The 24,427-nt window shown below is 35.8% G+C and overlaps 1 protein-coding gene, 1 long non-coding RNA gene and 2 pseudogenes across 3 annotated transcripts; 1 reads left to right on the plus strand and 3 right to left on the minus strand.

Annotated features, from left to right (window-relative positions):
- Positions 1–409: 409 nt before the first annotated feature.
- Positions 410–4,872, minus strand: LOC146911867 (uncharacterized). Of its 2 annotated transcripts, none has more exons than XR_015014757.1 (6): positions 4,226–4,872; positions 2,960–3,651; positions 2,776–2,856; positions 2,409–2,563; positions 1,838–1,877; positions 410–1,658 (listed from the first exon to the last, which is right to left on the minus strand). It is a non-coding gene; the product is annotated as an uncharacterized LOC146911867 (long non-coding RNA). The 2 variants fall into 2 exon arrangements; XR_015014758.1 differs by having other exon boundaries at positions 2,960–3,076; positions 4,226–4,859.
- A 3,920-nt stretch (positions 4,873–8,792) lies between these two features.
- On the minus strand, positions 8,793–10,405 carry LOC146911868 (AAA-ATPase At3g28510 pseudogene; annotated as a pseudogene).
- A 4,771-nt stretch (positions 10,406–15,176) lies between these two features.
- On the minus strand, positions 15,177–20,934 carry LOC146911869 (uncharacterized). The gene is made up of 2 exons (XM_085718101.1): positions 16,360–20,934; positions 15,177–15,855 (listed from the first exon to the last, which is right to left on the minus strand). Exons 1-2 carry the CDS (start codon positions 20,735–20,737, stop codon positions 15,239–15,241), a joined length of 4,995 nt encoding a protein of 1,664 aa, XP_085574227.1. The 5' UTR covers positions 20,738–20,934; the 3' UTR covers positions 15,177–15,238.
- Positions 20,935–22,269: 1,335 nt separating this feature from the next.
- On the plus strand, positions 22,270–24,018 carry LOC146911870 (AAA-ATPase At3g28510 pseudogene; annotated as a pseudogene).
- The last annotated feature ends 409 nt before the right edge of the window (positions 24,019–24,427 follow it).

The following is a 24,427-nucleotide window of genomic DNA, read 5'->3' on the forward strand; positions in this document are numbered from 1 at the left end:
CTGGTCTAGCGACTGATTTTTTGCGACTGCCTTTGTGACTACACGTAGAAACTGATTTTGTCACCGAATTTTGATACAGAATCAGAGACCGAATCTAGACACCGATTTAGACACCCTTTTCTTGGCCGAAATCAGCTTAGTTAGTGACTTATCTTGTGACTAAATTTGCCACTTAATTAGCCACCGAAGTTAGAGACCGAATTGGAGACGGATAGTATTTTACAAAGTTTTAAGTTTTAGTCGCTATTTCGGTCTCTATGGATTTTTAAAAAAAAATATTTGCTTTATACTGTACCTGGTCACTGTTTTGTGACTGGAAGAATTACAATATTTTATTTTTAATATTGTAATTTTTAACTCACATTTTTATCAAATTCCATACAAAAGATGAAAATAATTCAATGTCACATGATGAAAGAAATAACATTAACCATTCAATGCTACATACATAATACTAACAAATAGAGGAGATTTGTGTATTTACAAAAGCCTTTGCACATGGCAGTCTTAACAAAATACATATTACTAACCAAAAGAGATTTGTGTATTAACAAAATACACAAAAGCTTTTGCACTTGGTAGTCTTAAAAAAATTCATAATACTAACCAAAAAAAGTTGCAAGTGGTAGGCTTAACATAATACTAATTTAAAGAGACTTGTGTATTATCAAAACACATCAAATTATCTATTCAGGAACACGTTGCGCTTCCAAATCTAAGTCCCCATCAACCTCATCATCATCAACCTCATCTTCAACCTCATTTAATGTGTACAATGATCAAAGAGAAGACAAAATTACCGATATCAACAATCTAATTTGAGCATAATATTTTAACATCAACAATCTTACCCATATGTTCACACATTTCATGTGTACAATGATCAAAGAGAAGACAAAATTACCTAAACATTAAGCTATAGCAACTACATTGCTTCATCAAAATTAACTAAACATCAAGCTATAACACTACCAAAGTTTTTCCATATAACATCAAAGATAAATGAAAGTATAAGGTACACTAAAAAAGGCATGGTTTACACTTTACAATTTGTGTATAGGCTAGTGTATATGCTAAAAGCTTAAACAAAAAGTTTGGGTACATAGGCTAATTTATAGTAACTCTATATAGAAAAACGTTTCTCTAAAGTAGTGAATAACATACAAACTATGGAGAATATGTATAGATGATGTAGATTAGCATATGAACTCAATCAATGATTTGCAAAAGCACTACAGGGCACAAACAACATCAAATTTGAATAGTGAAGGAAAGTAAATTCAAAAGATAGTAACAATGTTATCATAGATGATCTAACGTACAACAGGAGAAGAGATGAAAGAAAAAAATTAAAATTTCTAATGACAATTAACAAAGATAGAAAAGATTTGAAATTAAATTAGAACAAAATTGAAAATTTATCATTCTATACATCAAAAAGATATTAAAAAAGAGAAGATCTTGTTAACTTGTTATCTTGTAAAACTCAATGAAAATTGCAGCCTCGTAAATCTGACAATATTAGATCTAATAATATTAATTGCAGTCTCATACCAGCCACACCTATATCCCCATTGCTAATCCTTCAATTCCACAAAGAGCACAAATCAGTTGTTAATGTAAATATCCTCTCCATTCTTACTTATTGGGGCTGCTACCTGTTAGAAGTATAAGATAAATAATGAGTATTACCATATGATAGAACACTTATCATATATGCATTAGTGAATTAGATTATAAAGCAAGTCATTGCTACCTGTTATGAAACGGGGAGAACAAAGGGAAACTCCAACAATAATGACAAAAAGTAACTCGATTAAACTAACAAAAAGCTTACCCTATGAATTACTTCATTTTCCTCTCAAAGTGGTGGAGATCTAAAAACAACACCACAAAAATAAATCAGAAACAAAAATGGAGTCAACATAGAGAAAAGTTAATCTAAGACAATAAAAATTAATTTTTAAATTTATTAGGATCAGAAAGTTCACGTCTTTGAAATAAATTTGGGGCTTGTTGAATTTCAATCACAAACTAAGAAAATCAATAAAAGAATGGACATACACAAACATCTAGTACACATCAACAACAACATAGGCAACACACAAATAAAAATTACAAATGTCAGAATGTGTAATTGGATAGTGCCATTAACCACATTATGAAACACTAACTAAACCAAAAAATACACAAACATATAAATTTTAGAGTTAATTAATTATCTAGAACATATACACAAACATCAATGCTATAATACACAAACCGCAAAAAATTGAAGTCAGATCCTCAGAGTTCAAACTGAGCTATAATATACTCATCAACACAAACCCTTCTCAATGGATGGCTACCCAAAATAAGAGAATTTTTATATCAATACAAAGAAAGGGGAAAAGGAGAAATTAACTAACTCATAGTGGTTAGATCGACGTTGGTTGTCTCGTGTGCGAAAAATGAGGTCAGACCGGCTTTGTATGAGAAGAGATGAGAGGAGATCGACTTCTTCCCTCCTTTTTAAGCTGATTATTTAGAAACATATTTCACTCCTTCTTCCCTCCTTTTTAAGCTGATTATTTATTTAGAAACATATTTCCATAAGATAAATATACTGATAAGAGCACGAATTATACCAAAGGGATATATACTAGATACAAGTGCAACAACTAAACTCAAATATTACCAATAAGATACTTGAGCACTTTACACCTTTAGTAGGATTTTTCTCAATCCTAGTGTCAATCATTGAATAACAGAAGTAAGAGAATGTTGAAAACAAACCTGCAGAACTTCTTTTCCAAGTAAAGCCTTGCATAATCTGAATCGCACAGGCTCTAACTTGATCTTACATTGCAGTTGAACCTATACGTAGACACAAGTTGATAAAAAATACTAAACAAGAATTGGCAAGAAATAAAGTTGTACTAATACAAACAAAAAAGTAAATTCATGCAAGCAATTTCACCTTTTGAGCTTTCAAACTCTGAATCTCATACTGCAACTGCTTTGTTGATTCATCGACTTTTTTCCTATGAGTTGAAAATTGGGATTGAGATCCCAGTGTCTTCTTCAATTCAGATACCTGCAGCAGCACAAGAAAAAAAACACACACATCACGGTCTTACTATAACATTTACTTTCATTCTACCAATGCAAACTAATGTTTACCTGATCTTCAAGTAAATTCAACTTCTGTCTAAAAAAACGGTACATTAAAACTAGGCATTAACAGTGAAACACAACAACAGAGGACACCAGCTACTCCGTGAAAAACGGACATTAAAACAGACAACAGAACCCTTCACACCATAACAGACCCCTCACACCATACCAATCAAATACAACTGCAAAGGACATTAAAATAAAGAACAGACCCCTCACAACATAACAGTCATACACGACAACAAAGGACATCAGCTACTCCGTGAAAAAAAAGACCATAATGCAGCAAAAAATAGTGTCCATTTTGAAACAACCAACTTAACCATATACAAAAATTCAAGAAACTCATATTTAGAGAATCAAAATGCACCCATATAGGTTCTAATAAAAAATGAACAAACCTGAAGCACCCAAGACTGTAGATCACCAGAGCATCGAGACTGGAAAACAACAAAATCGCTAATGATTCTTCGTCGCATCATTTGCCTTTTTCCACTGCTTGTTCGATTTTGGATTCAAAGAAATCGAAACACAAAAGAAAAACAAGAGTAAAAATGTTAAAAGGAATTAGATAAAATACGACCCATAATCAGAGTATAAAAAACAACCCATTTTTGAGTTGGTAGAGTTTGAATCAGAGGATAGGAATAAAAAACAACCCATATTATTTTGTAATAAAATATATTGCATCTAATCATTTTTATGAAATAACTGATACGTATGGTTACCAATATCCCTTTACAACGTGAGTTTTGAGATTTTCCAATTAACTAATGACTCCTAATGGGTAGTATGGTTACCAATATCGATGGGTTAGAATCAAGTAGTTTTTCCTCCGTTAGAAAACTGTCTTGTTCCTTCTAAAGTGGTTTTTTCACTAAATAATTTAGTGGGTAGTGTTTGAATCGAGTGATTCAAAACATGAACAGAAACAACAATTTCAAAATTGAGAATATAAATAAATGAACAGGAACAAGACAGTTTTCTAATGGAGGAAAAACTACTTGATTGAATATAAAATCTTGTGATTGAATGAAAGTAAACTAACATGAGAAGAAGATGAACAAACCTGGTGAGATGAGAAGAACAAGTTGTATTCGATTTGAAACAGCAACAACACAGTGAGATGAGAACAGGAATAGGAACAACTATAACTTCACTACTGGGGTTCAATTTTGTTTATGGTGAGTTTTGATTTCAATGTAAAAGGATAAAGGGAGAAATTTTGTTTTTGGGTTTAGGGTTAATGTTCTTCTAGGTTTAAATGAAAAGAGGGAAAAAGATGAAAGGGGGAAAATTAAGATTCAATTTTTGATGAAAAGAAGAAGAGGGAAATTCATGGAGGAAAATTTTGGGTTTCATTTTTGGTGAAATTGTGAAAGGGGGGAATTTTTTCAGCACACCCGCTCAAATAAAAGTGGATATGTGGTTTATAGCTTATGTTGGTAAAATAATAATAAATAATAAAATAAAAATTTAGATTCGTTTTTGTGACCGATAATTCGGTGGCTGCATATCATAAATAATTTATCTTTTAAATATTGAGAAATAAAAAGAGAGTAAAGAGGCTGATATTTCGATAGGCTAAAAATCAGTTTTTAAATTAGTCGCTAACTATATTTTGCCACCGATTTAGAGACCAACTTCATTTTGGTTACTTGTTTAAAACAATCGGTTGTTATATCGGTCTCTACTGTGACCAATTTATTTCGGTCTCTGAATTGGTCTCTAAATGACAGTTTTCTAGTAGTGAGTTTACATGTCTATGTGTAGCTATCATATACTCTTGTAGTATTGAGGTAATCAAACAGGCTATTATGCAATCTTTTGATCTTTTAATGTATAAGGTTCTAGCTTAATGATTCAATATTGTTGTTATTCTTGTGTTTAATGCTTTCAAAGAGATTCAAGATGATTTGGACATGAACTTTTGAATCTAGAACTAGAATAACAATCTATCTTAAGTTATATCAATCTTGACAGGTTTGTAAATCTTTGATAATCGCTTTTAATCAAGAACTTAATGCTTTCGGATACTTAATCAGGCTGGACACGATCGATTAAGTTATCCGATCGACTTTGTTATCTTTTAAGGGATTTGGACACGAATGTTTTAACGATAACCTAGAAATAACGATATCGCTTTGGACACGAAGGATATTGTAGAAATGATTGTGATAATATTGGTTATAAAGCTAGAGTCTGTTAATCGATCGAGAGATTGCTGCTGTTATGCTTGCTTGTTATCTTATACCGCAAGCGAAATAGTTCGATCTTCTCTTGTTTTTACTTTTATGTCGTTTAGGAACATAGTTTTACAAACAAACAATTTACACCCATTCCTTAATGTGAAATATTGTGAAAATGCTTATGATTGAAGCAACTCCCTGTGGACACGATCCTATATTATACTCACGTGTATATAGTTATATGACATGTAGAAAAAAGCTACATCACCTTCCCAACTTTAGTATAGTACTCTTTACCTGTTTTGAACTTAACAAGATCATTTATAATTTCTTCTTTCTTGGTTGGATCCATAGCTAGGGTTTCAAACGTTGCGGGGTGTTCAAAGGTTGTTTGGCTCCACTTTGTGATTCTAGTTCTAGAACTCCACCAATCGTTGCTAGGGTTGTTGGTATAAAGCTTAAGCTTCCTATTCTTCAATGTAATAGCCTTTCCTTGTTCTAACACATGTTGGATATATGACCTAGTAATAAGCTCACGGTATTTTTTGTGGAAGGTTAAGGTTAAGGAAATTTCTTCACCTGATTTTTTTTGTGGGCTATAGTTAGCAACCCACCAAAGTTTGACTCCATTGAATTTATCTATGATCTCTTCATTATCATCAATGGCAAGGACAAGTGGAGTTGACTATTTTCGACAACTTCGGCTCGAAGTCTTTTTGCTCTTTCAGATGATTTTGCACTGAGATATGTTTGGATGCATGTGTAAGTTTCACTACGTTTGAGGTAGGGTCCTGCTATTGAATCAGGGAAGGTTATATCTTATATGGATGTAAGGGGACATGAAACTAATGAATTTTTGCATGTATTTTGTGACATAAGTTTGAATTTGAGGTGAGAAGAATTTCTTAAGTATGCCATACATAAACACTATGCTAGCCATAATTGACCAAAGTTTTTTCTTTTGGCTAAGTATATTTGTTTTTGAGCCTAGCAGTGGTGACGATTTTTTTCCGATGTCTTACTTTGATTATGATTTCTTAGTGGTTTTATATGGAAACTTGTTCAAGAAAAAGTGTGGCATCGATCCAATTAAAGAGGTTGAGGCACTATCACTCCATTTTAATTCTTGATATAAATGGAAGCATGTGGGTTCTGAAAAATAAATTCAAAAGCTGCATGTTTTCCATTTTTAGAGTAAAATCATAAAGCTACTTCATCCTTGTTTTTCCATTCTTTGCAAATAAGAAACAGCTCATAGTCATAAAGCTTCCAAGACCTTTGATGCATGCAGCTCCTGCTCCATAATTACGAATAATCACCTAAATGGAAATTAACAGATAGTAGGTAGATAAAATAAAGATGAAACAGAATAACCAAATACAAAAGAAGAAACCTAGCTTGACTTGACCTACATTTGTGCAGTTAATCTGTGCTTGGGATATGGATCACATGTGGCTGATGTTAGTGTGTTAAAGGATGTAGCTATTCCATCATTTATGGTATATTACTCACACAAAACAAAAATTGTGTTTGTGTTCACGAGTTTTTATCTATCAATGGATGACATTGCATTTTATCATGATAATGCTTCTTTTTTTATAAATGGATGACATTGCAGCCCTTCAAATATAAATTTGTTGAAGCTGCATACACTATACTGATGCAGTTAAGGTGTAATCCAATTCATGCGGATATAATTTTATTTTATTTTATTTTTATTTTTATATATGTAGATGAAATGGCAAACACCATTTGAAACTCACATTACACATACACAACTGTAAATTCTAGATTCAAACTCGAATGGCGGTATAAAAATACTGATATGGTCAGTGGAGTTAGATCTTTCGTACATGCATATATAAATTTGATTAACCATTTCTTTAGCCACACTAAAGTGCAATCTAATTGATGCATAATTTTATTTAGATATATAATTCAATGGATATAATGTAGGTAACTTGTCCCTAAAGACACGGTTAAAAAGAGTTCATTTCTTGTATCCCTACACAATAGGTATTTATTACCAAGTTATCCACACTTTCTTCTAAATGTGTACCACTCAGCTCATTGTGAAACCAATTAAGATTTTACAATTTGAGAGTGTACCAAAACTCAACTCGAGAACTCGTACGAGTTTACCTAAAATTAAAATTAAATAAAAGTTATTATTTACATGACATATATAAACTAATATAATATTGTAAAGAGTCCAATAGTGCAAAATATGACTAAATTATAAATGTTTTCAACCACCATAATAATTCATTATGTTCAACTAAACATTAAAATACAAAATAAACTTGCAAAATCATAAGTCTCTTAAGTCTTAACCATCCAAAAAGGCAAATTCTTAAAGTTGTTAATAAAACTATATAAAAAAAAAAAAATTAGAGTTACATTCCGATTTTACTCGAGTTTACCAGATTTTACCAGAGTTTGACCGACTTAACTCGAGTCAAACTCGTCAAACATTCTGATTTTACCAGAAATCGAGTTTACCTTCAAGTTGACACGATTTTGGTACCTAAAAACGTAAACTCGACAAACTCGGCAAGTTAACACTCGATTTGTGTAACATTGAAACCAACATCTTCAACTCAAAATTATTCTTTATGGATTGGTTCATTATCTTCATGGCCAATTAGGTTTTTGTTCGAACAAGGATTGACCTTGTCAATTCATTTGTTTTCAGAGATTAAGACTTTAAATCCAGGTTGATAAGGCAACAAGTTTGTCTTCACAAAATCTAGATGACTTTACATTTTCTATCTTCCAACGACCACTTTTTTTAATAACCAAACTAGTTTGTGGTATAAGCATAACTAGAAGAGTGACCAATAGAAGCCTAAAGGAGCTCTTTGTTAAGGTTATTATTTTTTATTTTTATTTTTGATAAATTTTGGGTTAAATTTAATTAGGTCAATCGGATGGTCAATAGAAAGAATAAAAATAATACTTAGTAGTAACCCACTTGGGTTGGCCTGGTGGTATTGACTTGGAATCTTGGAGTGTGCTATTCCTCGAGGTCTCAGGTTCGATTTTCTCCGGTGTCAATTTGGGTGAGCTAATTTAGATTCTTCAAAAAAAACAGTAATATTTAGTGGTAGTAAGTTGACATATAATGTAGTAGTAAGTTGACATATAATCACATATTTATAACTCTTTTCATATTACCATTAAAACCTTCTTATATACCAACTATATCCTCTACTTTTGTCTACTTTGCGATGTGTCATCTTAAATATGAAAACAATTAATCAAATTCTCTCATATGCATAAAGAATAAATTGTAAATCTTTCCATTCAAAACCAGTGAAAACTAATTATGAATCAAATAATATAAAACTATTGCCTTACTAAGAAGTTTCATAATATTATTAATATTACTAAAATTATCCTAATCCAAATTAAATTATCACACCATTCTCCTTCACCTTTTCCAGCTTATTCTTCATCGTCTTGAGAAAATTCTTGTTCATCTTCCTTTGCCTTCAATTGAGATTCCTCAGCCTATTTCTTTGCTTCCTCCTCAGCCTTTTTCTTTGCTTCCTTCCTTGCCTTTTTCTTTGCAATCTCAAGAGATTGAATCAAATTCTTCAAGCAAGTTTCAAAATCTTCACCAATTGACTTTGGCATCAAATTTTCAGCAACATCAGCAGGTGTCATATTAGTCTTTCCCAACAACTTTTCAATAATTGGAAATAAATCATGATGAGACTCAGCATCCCAATAGTTCTTTGCAAGAACCTTGAAAGCTTCATATCTACAATAGGACATTTCTATATGTTTATCCATCCTTCCCCTCCTAATTAGGGCAGGATCAAGTTTGTCCACAAAATTTGTAGTGAAAATTATGATCCTCTCTCCTCCACATGCTGACCAAATCCCATCAATAAAATTCAACAAACCAGAAAGAGTTACCATACTCTCCTTCTCATATTTTGGTTTCTCCTCTTTCTTCTTTCTTTGACCAGTAAGAACAAGAGACCAATCAATATCCTCGATCACTATAATCGATTTACTCGACGTCTCAATCAAAAGTCTTTTCAACTCATTGTTATTCTTGATAGTTATCATACACATCATAATTCATGAAATTAGCTATAGCCGATATCATCGTAGATTTTCCAGTTCCAGGAGGACCATAAAGTAGATAACCACGTTTCCAAGCCTTCCCAACTTTAGTATAGTACTCTTTACCTGTTTTGAACTTAACTAGATCATTTATAATTTCTTCTTTCTTGGTTGGATCCATAACTAGGGTTTCAAACGTTGCGGGGTGTTCAAAGGTTGTTTGGCTCCACTTTGTGATTCTAGTTCTAGAACTCCACCAATCGTTGCTAGGGTTATTGGTATAAAGCTTAAGCTTCCTATTCTTCAATGCAATAGCCTTTCCTTGTTCCAACACATGTGGATATAAGACCTAGTAATAAGCTCACGGTATTTTTTGTGGAAGGTTAGGGTTAAGGAAGTTTCTTCTCCTGATTTTTTTTGGGGGGTATAGTTAGCAACCCACCAAAGTTTGACTCCATTGAATTTATCTATGATCTCTTCATTGTCATCAATGGTAAGGACAAGTGGAGTTTGACTATTTTCGACAACTTCGGCTCGAAGTCTTTTTGCTCTTTCAGATGATTTTGCATTGAGATATGTTTGGATGCATGTGTAAGTTTCACTACGTTTGAGGTAGGGTCCTGCTATTGAATCAGGAAGGTGATATGGATGTAAGGGGACATGAAACTAATGAATTTTTGCATGTATTTTGTAACATAACTTTGAATTTGACGTGAGAAGAATTTCTCAAATATGCCATACATAAACACTATGCTAGCCATGATTGACCAAAGTTTTTTCTTTTGGCTATAAGTATATTTGATTTTGAGCCTAGTGGTGACGATTTTTTTCCCATGTCTTACTTAGATTTTGATTTCTTAGACAAATATAGGGTTTGGTTGTTGTTATATATTTGTGTTTGCTCTGGTTATTTTCATAGGGTTTGGTGTTGGATACTTATAGTTTGATGTTTCGTAGGAAGAAGAAGAAAAAAAATAAGAGAATCTGTAGTGTTATTTTTTTTATAGACACAATCTATGAGATTTTATTTTACGAGAAGATCTACATAAATATTAATTGATGATTCTATTTTTATACGACATTTTGCATGTTTAAATTTGAATCGTATTATAATTCTTTCACAAAAATAAAAAATTTAAATCTTGCGTGATATCTCAATTGATTTTTTTTAGATAAAGCAAAAGTATAAATCTCCATTAAAGTGGTAATCCTAGAACCACAAATCTCTTAAACATGCAAAAATCTCCATTAAAGTGGTTGTAAGAGATTTGTGGTTTGATAGATATCTGGCAAGTGTACCAAAAACTATCGAAGTAGTAATAAATATCGATCCACAAGGACTGTGTTAGTTTCAATTATAACAAGTACGTTATACGTTAGGATGTGTAAAAATTATATTTGGTTGCCCTAGGCCGTAAAGATTGATTTTAATCAGAGTTGATTAAAGTAGAAAGAGTTTGAAAGAAAATTATATTGAGATGAATGGTTAAGCCGGTGAATCCACTATTGCTTTATATGAAAAAGTCTACCTATCTCTACTCTCAATTACTACTCAGTTTTTACGATAAATTAACTAAGTGACTTTGATCAATCTCTCGCATCAAAGCCCTTTCCTAAGTCATAACCCTATTAATCTCTTAACGTGATTGAATAACCGCGGAAGCAATATTGGAACGTTAATTCATGTATCATAACCCTCAATTTCCTATCTCTAGGCTCCTAGTGTTGAGTTAAACAAAATTACTATTTCAGGATTAAAAGCTAGGGCTAGTAGTCATTTAATTCCTAAGATCGATTCATGTGATTGCAAGAAGCTAGGGCTAGTAGTCATACAAAACAATAATCATGAAAAGCAATAAACACAAGTAATTCTGAATAAAAAACTGAATAGCATTGATTATAGAGAGAGTTCAACTACAAAATCATATATTACAAAGGTTTCATCATGGCTTAACCAAACTAAAGGTTTAGCTACTCATAGCTAAACAATCATAAGTAATAACAAGAGAAAACATACACAAATCTAACCAACGGGGTGTTGGTATGAGATTCAGGGCTCGTTCCTTGGTCTCCTGTCGTCCTTAGTGCTCAAAATCGCAATAATAATCAGTACCAAAACCCTTGCTAGCAGCTGGATATTTATAGAAAGAAATTAGGGTTTCAGAAAAGCCCATCATCGTGCCACGTTGCGGGTTGGTCGTGGCACGATGCTTCATTAATCCTACGTGGCAGCAGACAAAATCAACCATCGTGGCACGTTGCATGTTGCTTCGTGCCACGAAATTTCCAGAGATGAATCTTTGTCCCACGCTTCCTTCAACGTGCCACGAACATAACCAAACGTGGCACGATGCTTTGAGTTTTAGGCAATTTTCCTTGGTTTCTTGAAGTTTCTTCTCTTGAGCTCTTGTTCCTGTTTTGGCTTGATTTCACCATGAATCATTGCAATTGACTCTCTAAATGCTATAATAAAGACCTAAATATGACTAAATAACTAGTGTTGATGCACTGTCATCACAACCCCAAACTTAAACCATTCCTTGTCCTCAAGGAATCAATTTGCAAATGGAAAAATCGCAGTGAGATAACAACTTACCAACCAATGATATGCTTAAAAAGTTCACTCCTTTCCGGCGTAATGATGTACCGGATGCCCAGCTCTTTCCTCCAAATCCACAACTCCACGCAATTGTTTGAATAGGGTCACACAATCATCATGCAGGTCTGCTGTATTACCATAAGCTTGAAAAATTTCTAAACTGTCAATCAAAGTCAGAGTCAAGTACACACTTTTAAGGTCTTTCAGGGTTATAACGGGGCTTAGGTGAAAGGTGGATATAATTTGGGAAGTAGTGTTATAAAACAATGAAGTTAAGCTCATACTACTTGGGTATCCTTGATAACACACAGAAAACCAATCCTTCCTTTCAAATTTAACACAAAGAGTACTAGAGAACTTATTATTTTTTTTCTGAGACATATAAACATTGTTGGTCTCATACACAAGATTCTTTTCTTTTCATTTTTTTTTTTGCACATTTCAAGTGCTTTTTATTTTTTATTTTCAAGAGATAACATATAAAATTGAATCATTTCTCTTTTCTTAGTTCTCTAGTACCCCCACCCCAAACTTAGTAAGTTGCTAATTCCAAAAGCAACCCCAAACTTGAACATTTCACAACCTAAAGAGCTTCAAACAAATAATTGGGACATTCATTCCTAAGGTCTTCTAGGTTTGTAATGTGGCTAGTCACCGAACAAAAGTGATCTATACCTAATGGCTCAAATTGGCTTTACAAAGGATAAATAATTCATAAATCAAGGTAGGCTCAAAAAGGCTCAAGGTACCAAGCACTTTGCCTTAGTGTGTACAAAACAAGACCAATCAACAAATAGAGAAATATCGCAAGTTCTAGAAACAGCAGTTGCATGGAACACTCATATATGTAAAATTGGAAAAATAAAAATTTGGCTATGGACCTTACAAGTTGAGATATCTGGGAGTTGTGGCTACCTACTTCATTTGCCGTACACTTCCCTTTGAATCAATTAGGCATCATCCTCCTTGAACTCTTTGGCATATCATTGGTATAGCATTGTTATGAGACTGATAAATTTCCACAGGCAAACAGATTCATTAATAATAAACAAAGGAAAGCATCACAAACGGTGGGGATTAAAGTCAAACAACGACACACCAACATAATGTTCAAACGGAATAAAAAGTACATCAAAATAAAAGAAACAAAGATAGAAAGCTGAAAATAAAATTGGACTCTAAGTCCATCACTGCTCATCCTCATCAGTGGCCTCCGGATCACCCTGCAAGTCAGCATAAAACTCATTCACGCGCTGATCGCTAACTGCCTTCCCTCGAGCGAAGTCAGATCGAAGACGACCCTCTCTCTCACCAGCACGTCTCCTCTGCTCCATAATGTAGTCCTCCATGTTGGCCTCAGTGCCAAACTTATCAAAAGTATTGCTCTGAAGGGACCTCTGACGGTGCTGATCAGCAGCAAGAGAAAGCTCCGCTCCAAAGTAAGGACCGTCCACATACAGCTGTGATGATGTATCCTGGGCCCAGCAAGCCATACCTCCTAAGTAATCAAGCATCATCGGGTGTAGTGGTGGGTATTGAGGCGCATCCTCCTGCATGGGCTGTGCCTGAGATGGTCCTCCACGCTCTCGCTGAACCGGTGGTCCTTCACGACCTTTCTTCTTCTCAAACTTCACCATAGCAGTATCATCAATAGCTCCCTTTGACTTAAGCATGATGTCTCCAAGCTCCTCCGGGACACTTTCCTTCTTACACAAAGCATTAATCAAACAAACGTGCCCCAAATTCACCGAAGTCCCGCAATTTGCCATTTCCTTAAGACTCAAGTTGATCAGTCGCCCCACATTTATCCCATAGCCAAAAATAATGGCCTCCAGAATATACAGCCTCTCCATAGGCAACTCAGATGTAGCAGAAACACTTTCCAAGGTAGAATGAATGAATGAAGCCCAAGCTTTGTATTGTGGCTTGAGGTCCACCACATCCATCCTAGTAGGAAACCCAGTAGCTTTGGACCTAACATAATCAACACCCTCTTCGCCAATTTCCTGCAAAATCTGCTGAAGCACATCATCGGAAGGAAAATTATTCGAGCTCCTTGACCTCCTCATTTCTACGTGACATTGTCTTGGAGGCTTTAGCCCTAGAAATGCATTGATGGCTCTAGGGCTATAATCTATCTGCTTTCCACGGACATAAACCACATTATCCTTATCTCCAAAGGCATTAGCAAAGAACTCAAGAGCAATGGTGCAATTGCTTTCTTTTTCAACCATGTCGTTCAATCTCTTCCACCCAAGCGTTCTTATAGTTGTTTCAAATTGAGGATACCTCTGAAGGTTGATGAAATCAAACCTCCTTTCACCAGAAAACTTAAACCCCTTGATCTTTTCAAACCTCTCGGCATGTTCGTCATCCTGAAATTTCTCATAGTCGGGTTGTTGTGGTGGTTGGGTTGATTGGGTGCTGCGGGTTGTTCTGGAGCGTTTGTTGGATGCTGAGGCCATTTGTGGAGTTAGGTTAGATTGTTTGGATGTTTTGGGATTGCGGAAGATGAAGATTGGGTGGTTAGGGTTTGTGCAATAAGGGTTAGGTCAAATTTGTGGGAGAAAATTGATGTGTTTGATGAAGTAATGGGGGGAAATGTTTGTGAGAATGATGAAGATGTATGAATGGTGGTTAGGTGCGATTTTTAGAGGTAGAGAATGGGTGATTCGAAATTTGGGCAGAGTTTTGTTAAGGGAAAATGAAATGGTGAGAAATTTGTGAGAGAAGTTTATATAGACAAAGGTCTTTCGTGCCACGTTGGGTCAGGGTCGTGCCACGAAGCGATCTGTAACGGTCAAATTATTTCAAAACTCCCCACTCACGTGCCACGATGCAGGAAAACGTGGCACGATCATCGTTCTGGGTAGCAACGTGCCACGATCATAGAACCATCGTGCCACGTTCATAGTTCTTCCAGCAAACGTGCCACGTTTTGAGAGTGTTCGTGCCACGAAATTTCCAGTGGCGAACAATGTTGGAGCCATTCTCAAAACGTGCCACGATGAAGAACCATCGTGCCACGTTGGTCTAGGTTTTCAAATAAAAATTTCTTTTCAACTTTCTAAAAATATTTTTGCTGTTTTTGTTTTTATAAAAAAAAATGCAATAAATAAATAAATAGATAAATACAATACCTGAGTGGATTTAAATCCGATGGGTTGCCTCCCATCCAGCGCTTCTTTACCGTCACTAGCTTGACTTATGATGACCCCTAAGGATCATTCAACACCACTCCCGCTCTATTCTTTGGGAGTTCACCTCCAAGGTATGGTTTCAGCCTTTGTGCGTTTACCTTGAAAGTTTCTTGCTCACCAGGCTTACTAAGCTCCACTGCTCCATAAGGAGACATATCTACAATCACGAATGGTCCGGACCACTTGAATTTTAACTTCCCGGGGAATAACTTCAACCTGGAATTAAACAGCAAAACAAGTTGTCCAATATAAAATTCTCTCCTCACCAACCCCTTGTCATGATACCTCTTAGTTCTCTCTTTGTAAATTACGGCGTTCTCATACGCACGCAATCTCATCTCCTCTAGCTCATTAAGTTTTAATAACCTTTTCTTTCCAGCTAAAGTTTGATCAAAATTTAGGGCTTTGATAGCCCAGTAAGCTTTATGTTCCAATTCAACCGGGAGATGACAAGCCTTTCCGTAAACCAACTGATAAGGGGACATCCCAAGGTGCGTTTTAAACGCAGTTCTATATGCCCAAAGAGCGTCATCTAACTTCCTAGACCAATCTTTCCTAGAAGACGCTACAGTTTTCTCCAAAATTTGTTTCAACTGACGGTTTGAAACCTCCGCTTGACCACTAGTTTGAGGATGATAGGGAGTTGCAACTTTATGTTTGATATTAAACTTTTTAAGCACAGTTTCAAGAAGATTGTTGCAAAAGTGCTTCCCCCCATCACTGATCAAAACTCTAGGGGTTCCAAACCTAGTGAAAATATTTTTCTTCAAGAAATTAACCACAGTTTTAGCATCATTAGCAACACATGGTATCGCTTCAACCTACTTGGTAACATAGTCAACACACACAAGTATATGGAGATAAGAGTAAGAGGAGGGAAATGGTCCCATAAAATCTATGCCCCAACAATCAAAAGGTTCAACTTCAATGATTCCAGTTAGGGGCATTTCATTCCTCTTTGAGATACTACCTGTTCTTTGGCATTCATCACACCTCTTTACGAACTCTTGGCAATCCTTGAAGAGAGTGGGCCACCAGAAACCACTTTGCAAGATTTTCGCAGCGGTTCTTTCCCCACTATGGTGGCCTCCATAAGCTGAGCTATGGCAGTTCCACATGATACTGTTAGCTTCCGTACCTGCAACACAACGTCTAATCAAACCGTCAGCACTTACCTTAAATAAATAAGGATCATCCCACAGATAGTGGTTTGCATCCTTGAAAAACTTTTTCCTTCGGTGCTGTTCCATGTCATCCGGAATTATATTACCGGCCTTAAAATTCGCCATGTCGGCAAACCAAGGCCTTTCTTCAATCGACATCAGCTTTTCATCCGGGAATTCTGCTGTGATAGCCTTTTCTTTCTTCGTCACCTCCTCATTTTCCAACCTTGAAAGGTGATCAGCTACTACATTCTCCACTCCTTTCTTGTCACGAATCTCGAGATCAAATTCTTGCAATAAAAGGATCCACCTCAACAACCGAGGCTTTGAATCACCTTTTGTCAAGAGATATTTAAGAGCTGCATGATCTGAAAAAATAATGACTTTGGAGCCTATTAGATAAGAACGAAATTTCTCCAATGCAAATATTACTGCAAGCAACTCCTTTTCAATAGTGGAATAGTTAACTTGATTTTCATTTAAAACCTTGCTTGCATAGTAAATTGCATGGAAAAATCTGTTCTTTCGTTGGCCTAAGACTGCACCAACAGCATAATCACTTGCATCGCACATAAGTTCAAAAGGTAAATCCCAATCGGGTGCAATGATTATTGGTGCAGTCACCAACTTGGTTTTAATCAAAGAAAAAGCATTTAAACACTCAGAATCAAAATCAAAATCATTTTCTTTGACCAAGAGGTTACAAAGGGGCTTAGAAATTTTTGAAAAATCTTTTATAAAACGCCGATAGAAACCGGCATGCCCCAAGAAACTCCTAACTCCCTTAACATTAACAGGTGGTGGAAGTTTCTCTATAACCTCTATCTTTGCTTGATCCACTTCTATGCCTTTAGCACTTATTTTATGTCCCAAAACTATACCTTCGGTAACCATAAAATGACATTTTTCCCAATTTAAAACAAGGTTAGTTTCGGTGCATCTTTTTAGTACTTCATTTAAGTGGAATAAGCATTGGTCGAAAGACTTACCAAACACAGAAAAGTCGTCCATGAATACCTCGATGTTCTTCTCTATCATGTCAGAGAAGATGGAGAGCATACACCTTTGGAAGGTCGCCGGCGCATTACACAGCCCAAAGGGCATTCTCCTATAAGCAAATATACCAAACGGACAGGTGAAAGCAGTCTTTTCTTGATCTTCCGGAGCCACTGCAATCTGATTATACCCTGAGTACCCATCCAAGAAGCAGTAAAAGGCTTGACCAGCCAATCTCTCTAGCATTTGATCCATGAATGGTAATGGAAAGTGATCTTTCCTTGTTGCAGAATTCAGCCTCCGGTAGTCTATGCACATTCTCCAACCGGTGACGGTACGTGTGGGTATCAATTCATTCTTTTCATTAGCCACTACCGTCATTCCTCCCTTCTTAGGCACCACATGAACAGGACTTACCCAAGAGCTATCAGAAATAGGGTAAATCATACCTGCATCGAGCAATTTTAATACTTCCTTCTTGACAACTTCCTTCATTGTTGGGTTTAGTCTTCTTTGAGGTTGAACCACAGGTTTGTATTCAGCCTCCATATGTATTTTGTGCATGCAATAGGCTGGACTAATACCCTTTAGATCAGAAATGCTCCATCCCAATGCGCCTTGATTACTTTTCAACACCCTCATTAGTTTCTCTTCCTCTAAAGGTGTCAATGTATTACTGATGATTGCTGGTTTGGAAAAATCTTCACTAAGAAAGACATACTTCAAGTGTGGAGGGAGTTCTTTCAATTCTGGATTTTTTTCTTTTTCATTGTTCAATGTTTCCGATCCCCCATATTTTTCACCAAGTATGTTTTCAAGTGGCGGGTGGTGCATTTGTTGCTTGCTTGCCTCAAGCTGCTTGACACAATCCTTTACCTCAATATCTTCAGTATCTTCATCATTCTCTATAGAATTAACTAATGTTCTCTCTAAAGGTTGTGTTGGTTGAGGCTTACGAGAGTCATCTTCAATTATCTCATCAACAACATCAATTCGGTAGCACTTAGGATTTTCAGCTTGATGTTTCATGGCTTCAAAAATATTAAACACAACTTGCTCGTTGTGGAATCTCAACATAAGCTGGCCCATTTCAACATCAATCAAAGCTCGACCGGTTGCAAGGAAAGGTCTTCCAAGAATGAGTGGCATGTCTTCATCTTCAGCCATGTCTAGGATTACAAAATCAGCAGGAAATACTAGCTCATTGACCTTAACTAGCACATCTTCAAGTATACCAAAAGGGTAAGAGATTGACCGATCAGCTAGAGTAATGGTCATTCTTGTTGGCTTTGGCTCCCCACATCCAAGCTTCTTCATCATTGAAAGAGGCATCAAGTTGATACTTGCCCCTAAATCACACAACGCTCTACCAATGTCTACCGGTCCAATAGAACAAGGAATAGTGAAAGCACCTGGATCTTTTAATTTGGGTGGAAGTTTCTTTTGAAGAATTGCACTACAATTTTCTGAAAGTGCAATGTTTGCATCATCTTTTGGTTTCCTTCTTCGAGTCAGCAAGTCTTTCATAAACTTAGCATACATGGGCATTTGATCAAGAGCTTCACCAAAGGGAATGTTCACCTGAAGTTGTGAGAAAAGCTCCATGAACTTCTTGAATTGACCTTCCTCCTTCTTCTTCTTTTTGGCTAAGTGAGGGTATGGAAGCTTCACATATGATGGAACAACTTGTGGCTGATCTCCATCCTTCAATATTTGACTCTTAGACTTCCTCAAGATTGAATCTTCATCAATCAATTTCTCACTTTTTTCTCCCTCTATTTTTTTCTTCCTTTCATTTTCAACTACTCCTTGATCATTAACTTTTTCAACTACAACCTCATTATTCTTTTCAACTTCACCTTCTTCTTCTTCCTCCACTACTACTTCATCAGCCTTTTTTGGAACTTTTGGAACTAGAGGTGTCAAGACCTTCTTGCTCCTCAACTCAATAGCATTGCAAGACTCATTTTTAGGGTTGTCTTGTGTGTTACCTGAGAATCCGCCTTTGTTTTGTTCAGCCAATTGTTTAGCTAATTGCCCAAGTTGAGTTTCAAGCATCTTCCTGGAGGCTTCATTGTTCTTTCTCTCAGCCTCTTGACTCTTCTTCATCTCTTCAAAGTTGCCTTGAGTCATCTTCATAAAGTTCATCATAGTTTCTTCAAGAGCTGAAGGCTTCCTTTGTTGTTGTGGAGGATTAAGCATCTGAGAGTTCAAAGCGTTGTTATTTGAGTAACTGAGATTTGGATGCTTGTTGATACCTGAGTTGTAGTATTGATTTTGCCTTTGATAACCTCCCATGAAATTAGCTTCCTCACTTGATCCTTCTGGAACACATTCACCATTGGGATGTTCTTCACCGCATAAGTCACATTTGATTGCAGCCACCTGTTGTTGCTTATGAGCCAAAGTAAACCCTTGAAACTCCTTAGTAAGAGCCTCTATTTGTTTGTTCATGGCTGCTTGGTTAGCTAGGATTGCTGTTTGTTCACTTACCCCAAACACTCCTCTTTCTTTCTTCTTAGCTTCAGCACGATATTCATTACTCGCCATATTTTCAATTAAGGCTTGAACTTCATGATCAGTCTTGCTCTTAAGACTTCCTCCCGCGGAAGCATCTAAGAACATTCTAGTGTTTGGTGTCACCCCCTCAGTGAAGATTTGGAGGTATTGTTTCTCAGTGAACTCATGATTAGGGCATCTCTTCAGAAGCAAATTGAATCGCTCCCAAGCATCATACAATGATTCACCTTCTCCTTGCTTGAAGTTAGAGATTTCCATCTTCTTTTCCCAATATTTAGACATAGGGAAATATTTCTCCAAGAACTTCAGCTCTAACTCTTCCCATGTTTGGACAGTCCCGTTTGGAATTGTTAGCAACCAATCTTTTGCTCTTCCCGTCAAGGTGAAAGGGAACAGCCTTAGTTTCTTTTGTGCTTCAGTCACGGTGGCTGGTTGCACACAAAACTCGCAAGTCTCGGCAAAGCGGCTCAAGTGTTCATGAGGACTCATAGCTTCAGTCCCATCGAATTGCTTGTCCCTCAAACCGTTGAGGACAGTTGTCTTGATGTCGAAAGCAACGGGGTTAGCTGGTTGAAAAGTGTGGGTCAGTTGACCGCGATGAGTTGCTAACCCGTAGTCCCCTAACTTTGGTCTTGGTGCAGGTTCTCCCATGATAGCAGATTGAGGAGAAGCAGATGTTTCAGATTCAAGTGAGAGTGGCTCAGGTATTTGTTCTCGAACACCCGGTGGAACGGAATGAGACAACCTTTTCAACCGGGCAGCTTTCCGGAGTGCTCTAGCAGTCCTTTCTATTTCCGGATTGAATTCGAGATCTTTGGAGCTCACTTTACCTCGCATAAACAGCAAATACCTTAGTAGCACTGCACAATACAAAGTAATCAAATGAATATTGAAACTAAAAACAGAAAAATAAAATTGCAGAAATCCTAAATTATAACGTAATTGCCTTGTTGAAACAAATCAACAGTCCCCGGCAACGGCGCCAAAAACTTGATAGATATCTGGCAAGTGTACCAAAAACTATCGAAGTAGTAATAAATATCGATCCACAAGGACTGTGTTAGTTTCAATTATAACAAGTACGTTATACGTTAGGATGTGTAAAAATTATATTTGGTTGCCCTAGGCCGTAAAGATTGATTTTAATCAGAGTTGATTAAAGTAGAAAGAGTTTGAAAGAAAATTATATTGAGATGAATGGTTAAGCCGGTGAATCCACTATTGCTTTATATGAAAAAGTCTACCTATCTCTACTCTCAATTACTACTCAGTTTTTACGATAAATTAACTAAGTGACTTTGATCAATCTCTCGCATCAAAGCCCTTTCCTAAGTCATAACCCTATTAATCTCTTAACGTGATTGAATAACCGCGGAAGCAATATTGGAACGTTAATTCATGTATCATAACCCTCAATTTCCTATCTCTAGGCTCCTAGTGTTGAGTTAAACAAAATTACTATTTCAGGATTAAAAGCTAGGGCTAGTAGTCATTTAATTCCTAAGATCGATTCATGTGATTGCAAGAAGCTAGGGCTAGTAGTCATACAAAACAATAATCATGAAAAGCAATAAACACAAGTAATTCTGAATAAAAAACTGAATAGCATTGATTATAGAGAGAGTTCAACTACAAAATCATATATTACAAAGGTTTCATCATGGCTTAACCAAACTAAAGGTTTAGCTACTCATAGCTAAACAATCATAAGTAATAGCAAGAGAAAACATACATAAATCTAACCAACGGGGTGTTGGTATGAGATTCAGGGCTCGTTCCTTGGTCTCCTGTCGTCCTTAGTGCTCAAAATCGCAATAATAATCAGTACCAAAACCCTTGCTAGCAGCTGGATATTTATAGAAAGAAATTAGGGTTTCAGAAAAGCCCATCATCGTGCCACGTTGCGGGTTGGTCGTGGCACGATGCTTCATTAATCCTACGTGGCAGCAGACAAAATCAACCATCGTGGCACGTTGCATGTTGCTTCGTGCCACGAAATTTCCAGAGATGAATCTTTGTCCCACGCTTCCTTCAACGTGCCACGAACATAACCAAACGTGGCACGATGCTTTGAGTTTTAGGCAATTTTCCTTGGTTTCTTGAAGTTTCTTCTCTTGAGCTCTTGTTCCTGTTTTGGCTTGATTTCACCATGAATCATTGCAGTTGACTCTCTAAATGCTATAATAAAGACCTAAATATGACTAAATAACTAGTGTTGATGCACTGTCATCATGGTTCTAGGATTACCACTTTAATGGAGATTTATACTTTTGCTTTATCTAAAAAAAATCAATTGAGATATCACGCAAGATTTAAATTTTTTATTTTTGTGAAAGAATTATAATACGATTCAAATTTAAATATGCAAAATGTCGTATAAAAATAGAATCATCAATTAATATTTATGTAGATCTTCTCGTAAAATAAAATCTCATAGATTGTGTCTATAAAAAAAATAACACTACAGATTCTCTTATTTTTTTTCTTCTTCTTCCTACGAAACATCAAACTATAAGTATCCAACACCAAACCCTATGAAAATAACCAGAGCAAACACAAATATATAACAACAACCAAACCCTATATTTGTCTAAGAAATCAAAATCTAAGTAAGACATGGGAAAAAAATCGTCACCACTAGGCTCAAAATCAAATATACTTATAGCCAAAAGAAAAAACTTTGGTCAATCATGGCTAGCATAGTGTTTATGTATGGCATATTTGAGAAATTCTTCTCACGTCAAATTCAAAGTTATGTTACAAAATACATGCAAAAATTCATTAGTTTCATGTCCCCTTACATCCATATCACCTTCCTGATTCAATAGCAGGACCCTACCTCAAACGTAGTGAAACTTACACATGCATCCAAACATATCTCAATGCAAAATCATCTGAAAGAGCAAAAAGACTTCGAGCCGAAGTTGTCGAAAATAGTCAAACTCCACTTGTCCTTACCATTGATGACAATGAAGAGATCATAGATAAATTCAATGGAGTCAAACTTTGGTGGGTTGCTAACTATACCCCCCAAAAAAAATCAGGAGAAGAAACTTCCTTAACCCTAACCTTCCACAAAAAATATCGTGAGCTTATTACTAGGTCTTATATCCACATGTGTTGGAACAAGGAAAGGCTATTACATTGAAGAATAGGAAGCTTAAGCTTTATACCAATAACCCTAGCAACGATTGGTGGAGTTCTAGAACTAGAATCACAAAGTGGAGCCAAACAACCTTTGAACACCCCGCAACGTTTGAAACCCTAGTTATGGATCCAACCAAGAAAGAAGAAATTATAAATGATCTAGTTAAGTTCAAAACAGGTAAAGAGTACTATACTAAAGTTGGGAAGGCTTGGAAACGTGGTTATCTACTTTATGGTCCTCCTGGAACTGGAAAATCTACGATGATATCGGCTATAGCTAATTTCATGAATTATGATGTGTATGATAACTATCAAGAATAACAATGAGTTGAAAAGACTTTTGATTGAGACGTCGAGTAAATCGATTATAGTGATCGAGGATATTGATTGTTCTCTTGTTCTTACTGGTCAAAGAAAGAAGAAAGAGGAGAAACCAAAATATGAGAAGGAGAGTATGGTAACTCTTTCTGGTTTGTTGAATTTTATTGATGGGATTTGGTCAGCATGTGGAGGGGAGAGGATCATAATTTTCACTACAAATTTTGTGGACAAACTTGATCCTGCCCTAATTAGGAGGGGAAGGATGGATAAACATATAGAAATGTCCTATTGTAGATATGAAGCTTTCAAGGTTCTTGCAAAGAACTATTGGGATGCTGAGTCTCATCATGATTTATTTCCAATTATTGAAAAGTTGTTGGGAAAGACTAATATGACACCTGCTGATGTTGCTGAAAATTTGATGCCAAAGTCAATTGGTGAAGATTTTGAAACTTGCTTGAAGAATTTGATTCAATCTCTTGAGATTGCAAAGAAAAAGGCAAGGAAGGAAGCAAAGAAAAAGGCTGAGGAGGAAGCAAAGAAATAGGCTAAGGAATCTCAATTGAAGGCAAAGGAAGATGAACAAGAATTGTCTCAAGACGATGAAGAATAAGCTGGAAAATGTGAAGGAGAATGGTGTGATAATTTAATTTGGATTAGGATAATTTTAGTAATATTAATAATATTATGAAACTTCTTAGTAAGGCAATAGTTTTATATTATTTGATTCATAATTAGTTTTCACTGGTTTTGAATGGAAAGATTTACAATTTATTCTTTATGCATATGAGAGAATTTGATTAATTGTTTTCATATTTAAGATGACACATCGCAAAGTAGACAAAAGTAGAGGATATAGTTGGTATATAAGAAGGTTTTAATGGTAATATGAAAAGAGTTATAAATATGAGATTATATGTCAACTTACTACTACATTATATGTCAACTTACTACCACTAAATATTATTGTTTTTTTGAAGAAGCTAAATTAGCTCACCCAAATTGACACCGGAGAAAATCGAACCTGAGACCTCGAGGAGGAGCACACTCCAAGATTCC

The sequence above is a fragment of the Medicago sativa genome, chromosome 6, assembly GCF_051527215.1.
Source record: "Medicago sativa cultivar Bolivia chromosome 6, Bolivia_mono, whole genome shotgun sequence".
In the NCBI taxonomy this organism is placed as follows: domain Eukaryota; kingdom Viridiplantae; phylum Streptophyta; class Magnoliopsida; order Fabales; family Fabaceae; genus Medicago; species Medicago sativa.